The sequence below is a fragment of the Terrapene carolina genome, unplaced genomic scaffold, assembly GCF_002925995.2.
Source record: "Terrapene carolina triunguis isolate 2854851 unplaced genomic scaffold, T_m_triunguis-2.0 Scaffold96, whole genome shotgun sequence".
Lineage (NCBI taxonomy): Eukaryota > Metazoa > Chordata > Testudines > Emydidae > Terrapene > Terrapene triunguis.
Genome location: NW_020664447.1, coordinates 21,898,401 through 21,904,400, shown reverse-complemented (window position 1 = coordinate 21,904,400; position 6,000 = coordinate 21,898,401). Strand labels below are relative to the sequence as shown.

Genomic DNA, 6,000 nt, shown 5'->3' with positions numbered 1-6,000 from the left:
AATTATCAGAGCTTATATCTGGCAAGGGTAAAAAACTGTGCTGGATTCTGAAAACTGTTTCCTTAGTCTCTTGGACAACTAACATTTATTCAAAAGTAAGTAGTTGGTAGGTGGTATGTTTAGTAACCATTATCTGCAGTTCAACTACTTATAGCCTTAAAAAAAAAAAAGCCACATTTGGTTAACTGCAAGCAATTTTATTGTAAAATCTAAGCTGTAAATGATTAGAAACAAAATTACTATTTTCATCACTACCTCCCCTGCATAAAATATACCCAACCTGATATTTTCATAAGTAAGCAAAACCAACTTTAGCCTTCAGTTGTTATTCCACCTGGATATGAATTAACTACTTTCAGATACATTGTACTGCAGGAAACTAGAGCTAAGAAAGAAAGTTACTGTATGTATATGGGTTCCTTTACTTTTTTTTTTTTAAACTATAATGCTCACATTACACATACTGGGCAATTTATTTTTGACAAAATCAAGTGAAGTTCTATCAACTTGAACACCCTATTAGTTCACCTATATTGATAATCACAGTATTTATATAAGTTGTTTTCAGTAGTTTAGCCAGAAGTTAGGGTCCTTACCTCAAAAACCCAATTGAAACAATCTTTTCATTTAAGTATTGAGTTTAATTTCCAAAACTAAACAAAAATAACTTTTAGCCTTAAAAAGAGATCTACATAAAATCATTACCAGCCTAGAGCACTAGTGTTAGAAGGTACTAAATTATTAGTCAATCACTTTCGATTGCAGACATAAGAATAGACACTTTATTACTGCATCAAGCCTGAAAGGCATTTATATCTTGTGCGGACATCTGCTACATTTGTTAATGTCTTTGACAGCTTATTCTCCAGTTAGGGGGATGTAAAATCCATGGATGGACCAACTGTATGTAGCATACAGTTTACAGGTTAGATCGTTCCTTTGCAGACACGCGACGTGTAGATTGTGTATACGTTCTAATCACATCCTAAAAGCAACATGAAATTAATTAGGCTATGAAAAAAACATTTAGGGCAAATTCTATTAAAAGAAGTTTCTTAAATTTGAATGCAGTCAAATCAACATTTTAAATAAATTAACCAGTGCTCATTTAGTAAACAGCACAAGTGAAACATTTTGTTTAGTAATTGCCATTTTATCCCTTTTCCTTTATGCAATTTTAGCAGGTAAGGTTATCATGTGCTAAGCTAACCAGAGTATCAAGTACATGCATGAACACCTTCTGAAATATAAAACCACTAAATTCAGTCCTTGTAATGCACCAACTAATTGGACCAATTAGCATTGCAATTAATGGCAATTATCTCATTGTATGACTATCAAAACAATGAATTATCTCCAAGTTTTAAAAAAAAAAAAACCTCTATTATATTCCATCAAGGTAGAGATTCATGAAACAAGTTAAGGTATTCAGTCAATCAAAGCCTTGTTAACTAGAAAGAAACCATAACTAACATACCTGTTTGCCAGCTTCAGCATTGTATTTGTCCAGCAGAGCTTGAATACGGGCACCATACTCAGGATGAACATCAGTGAAGTTTTTCACCTGAAATAGTAAGGAAAGTCAGGGCACGAACAGACAATTTCATTTCTCAGTTTCACATTCATGCTTGGTTCTTGCCAATTCCAAAGCCTGCAATCAACATGCAATATCTAATAAGAATTATCAACAATTCCCCAAATCAAGCACCAGTTCATATCAATAGACCAGGTAGCAAGGAGTGAATCATAGGTATTAAGTCACCTAGGACAACATCCTGATTTACTGCAAATTAAACAAACATTGCACAGGTGTTTTCCATTGGGGATGATGAAGCCATTCTTCTTCCTAGCACCATTAATGCTATTCTCCTGGATATTTCAGTACAGTTAAATTTTGGGGAACTTTTCATCCTCCAAATAAAACCTTTATGGCCTTGATCAAAAGAGGGTGGTTGGTTTTTGTTTTTGTTTTGTTTTGAGTAAGATATCCGTATTTTAAACACCCAGTGCAAAGCACTTATGCAGTCTGTTAGCCCACCCCACAATACAGGAAGCACAAATCACTACACTTCCCCATTTGTGTGTTGAAAGTGTCAGCTCATCATGCTGCCAGCTTTAGCATTCTCCTTGTTAATTATGTACAAAATTTGTTAAATTATTTATACTCTACTGATCATTCTTCGCATAAAATAAAGAACAGATCAACATCTTATTCTCCATTCTCCAGAAAATACGATTTCTGACTTTCTCTTTTCATCTCCAAACTGTTATATTTGCAAAATTTGTTGATCAACTGCAATACTGTAACACACCAGCAGAAGCTAGACTTAAGCTAACACAGTAAGATGCTACAGTAAAAGTTGTATCATCTGGCACTTTACTAACCAGAAAGCTCTAAAACCAGCATTTCTGGTATCCATTAAAAGTCTGGTTGGCGTGGGGCCAGCAGGCTCCCTACCTGGCTCTGTGAGGCTCCCCCAAAGTGGCGATAGTCCCTGCTGCTTGTAGGCAGAGGAATAGCCACTGGGGCTCCGTGTGCTGTCCCCGCCCTGAGCGCTGCCTCCACAGCTCCCATCAGCTGGGAACTGCAGCCAATGGGAGCTGCGGGGGCAGCGCCTGCAAGCAGAGGCAGCGCGCACAGCCGCCTGGCAGCTCCTCTGCCTAGGAGCAGAAGGATATGTTGCAGTTGTGGGGAACTTCCCCAGGTGAGCGCCGCCCAGATCCAGCACACCGAAACCCCTCCCATGTCCCTACCTCAAGTCCCCTCCTGCAACAAAACTCCCTCCCAGAGCCTGCGCCCCGCACCCCTTCCTGTGCCCCAATCCTAAGCCCCCTCCTGCACCCAAACTCCCTCCCTCCATAGATAAGTATAACTTAGTTAACCGGAATTTTTGATGAATTGGCACTCTCTATTCCCCCCAACATGACAGATAAAGCTTTTACTGTACTTACAGCTTTCTTCTGGATGAAATGTTGAGCGTCTTTAAGATGGCTAGCAATGTTCTCACACAGTCTTTGGCGTTCATCTTCTTTCAGCACTTTGGTATAGAACACTCTCACCTTAGGATCAAATTCTGTAGTTTAGTTTATTTAAGGCAAGGCCAGTTTTTAAATTGACTATCAAAAGCTATCATTAATAATAGTAAAACTGTTAAAGCTCAGGTCTTTAAACTATTACAAGAAAGCATGAAATACTGGTTGGTATTTTCCCAGCACATTCAAACTGCTTCCCGCCATGATGTACAACTCTAAGTTTTTAGATGAGGGAAGGAATAAGAAAGAGGCAAAGAGAATGACATGCTGCTGATGAAAGTAGCACTTCCAAATCAACATTAGATTAAAGATGCAGCCATTCTACTTCCTAGAACCATTAACACTATTCTGCTGGACAGTTTAGCAAAATTAAATTTTGAAATTTTACATCTGCTTTGCAAGACAAGTCAATTTTTACAAATCAATTTTTAATTACTCTTCCAGTTTCTGAAATTAATATTGGACTATTTCAGGAAGTAACTGTTACAACTGTATCTTTCAATTACATATTTCTCCTTTATGACACTATCTGTATAAAAAAAATGTATGAATGAGATTTGCAAATGTACTGGCAACAGTGTTTCTAGTGGTATGTCAAATTCTGTGTTCACTGCTGTTTGTCTAATTACTTTAATTATCTTATATATCAATGTAATCCAGTTCTGTTGGAACTGATTAACATTTGTATCACATTGTGTTATAGTTTAGATATCTGCAGCAACTAATTACATGAAGCTTGGAAAAAATCAGGGCTAAATTTTGCATCTGGGTATTAGTGTTCAGGTTGGCCCGAAAAATTTACTATTTGCATTACACAGTGTAAAGAAACATTTTTTAAAGCAACAGAGGGTCCTGTGGCACCTTTAAGACTAACAGAAGTATTGGGAGCATAAGCTTTCGTGGGTAAGAACCTCACTTCTTCAGATGCAAGTCTTGCTTATGCTCCCAATACTTCTGTTAGTCTTAAAGGTGCCACAGGACCCTCTGTTGCTTTTTACAGATTCAGACTAACACGGCTACCCCTCTGATTTTTTAAAGGTTCACTGAAATGACAGTATTCTAAGGAAAGCGTGCTACTTAAGAGTAGGGGTAGTGTTACCAAGATACCTAGAGAAAAAAGTGATGAAATATGTTCCTGGTAAAATATTGGACTTCATATTCTCTTGGTATCACACTGCAATAGAACAGGTGATCTCACTTTTGCAGGTGCAATTTTGCATGCTTCAGTCTCAAAGGCATGTACATGAAAATTTGAACATGTCATGTCTGGTGAGTTGAACAAAGTGCTGTGGAAGAAGAATTTGAGAGGAACCACAGCTTGTTCACTGGGCAGTCAAACTCAAAGCAGTCCTTGAAATTAGGGCTGTCAAACTATCAAAAAATTAATCTTGATTAATTGCGAGATTTAAAAAATTTATCTCAATTAGTCGCAGTTTTAATTGCACTGTTAAACAATAATTGAATACCAATTGAAATTATAAATTTATGGAGGTTTCTATATTTTCAAATATAGTGATTTCAATTACACAGTGTACAGTACTGACTTTATATTTATTACAAGTATTTGCACTGTAAAAAAAAATAATTTTCAATTCACCTCATACAAGTACTGTAATGTGATCTCTTTATCGTGAAAGTGCAACTTACAAATGTAGATTTTTTTTTGTTACACAACTGCACTCAAAAACAATGTAAAACTTTAGAGCCTACAAGTCCACTCAGTCCCACTTTTTATTCAGCCAGTCGCTAAGACAAACAAGTTTGTTTACATATACGGAATTATAATGCTGCCCACTTCTTATTTACAATGTCCCCTTTGTAGCTAGCACTGCAAGGTATTTGCATGCTAGATATGCTAAATATTCATGGTTCAGCCACCATTCCAGAGGACATGCTTCCATGCTGATGACACTCATTAAAAAAATAATGCGTTAATTAAATTTGTGACTGAATTCCATGGGGAAGAACAGTATGTCTCCTGCTCTGTGTGTTACTAGCATTCTGCCATATATTTGTAAGTTGCACTTTCACAATAGAGATCACACTATAGTACTTGTATGAGGTGAATTGAAAAATACAAATTAAAAAATAATATAAAGTGAGCACTGTACACTTTGTATTCTGTGTTGTAATTGAAATCCATATATTTGAAAATGTAGAAAAACATCCAAAATATTTATAAATTTCAGTTAGTATTCTATTATTGTTTAACAATGTGATTAATCACGATTAATTTTTTTTTTAGTTAATCGCGTGAGTTAACTGCAATTAATTTGCAGCCCTACTTGAAATGAATTGGCAAAGATCTTTCAAGGCCTCCTCAGAACTGTACTTAAGTTTAGGCTAGATGGTTCAAGGAAAAACCCACATCCAGATAACACAATCAAGTTCCACGACAGACAATATAATAAGTCCTTTTCACATAGTTTACCTGAGACACATTATCCTCATTTGCACTATTGAAGCGCTGCACATCACAGCATGCGACAGACATGTGGCTCTCCTTCAAATTGGGCTGATCTTCAGGACCAGTAAAACTGTTTGGATAATAATTTGGGGCACCACCTTTAAGAGAAAAAATCAAAATATCAGTCCTTTTAGTTTAGATTAGGAGACAGTGAAATTATAAAGCACACTTGAAGGAATATATTCAAATTGATTCAGATAACCCTTTTACCCTATGTCTATATTTCCTTCGCTTTCTTTGTAAAACAACTGCCAACACTTTGCCTCACACTCTTCAAGAGATATAGCTCAGCAGTTACAATGTCCTGCAGACTCAAACGCATATCTGATATAGCTGGTTGAAACTTGGAATTTTGAACATTTGTTTTTGTTCTAAATTGGAACAAAAGAAAAATGTCCTGTGAAATGGAAATTCTGAAAAAATAAAAGAGTATTTCAAATGTCAATCACATTAAGCACTATTAGTACAGGTGTCATGAAATAATGCACCTAAAAATATAA

At 36.2% G+C, this 6,000-nt stretch overlaps 1 protein-coding gene across 1 annotated transcript in view; it reads right to left on the bottom strand.

The window, feature by feature from the left end:
• Positions 1–425: 425 nt before the first annotated feature.
• CAT (catalase) overlaps positions 426–6,000 on the bottom strand; it is a 41,535-nt gene continuing 35,960 nt past the window's right edge. Inside the window, exons 10-13 of the mRNA XM_026651458.2 lie at positions 5,465–5,598; positions 2,953–3,060; positions 1,478–1,564; positions 426–985 (exon numbers count right to left, since the gene is read on the bottom strand). Of these exons, the coding sequence (XP_026507243.1) occupies positions 920–985; positions 1,478–1,564; positions 2,953–3,060; positions 5,465–5,598 (395 nt within the window). The 3' untranslated portion in view covers positions 426–919. The remainder of the gene's footprint in view (positions 986–1,477; positions 1,565–2,952; positions 3,061–5,464; positions 5,599–6,000) is intronic.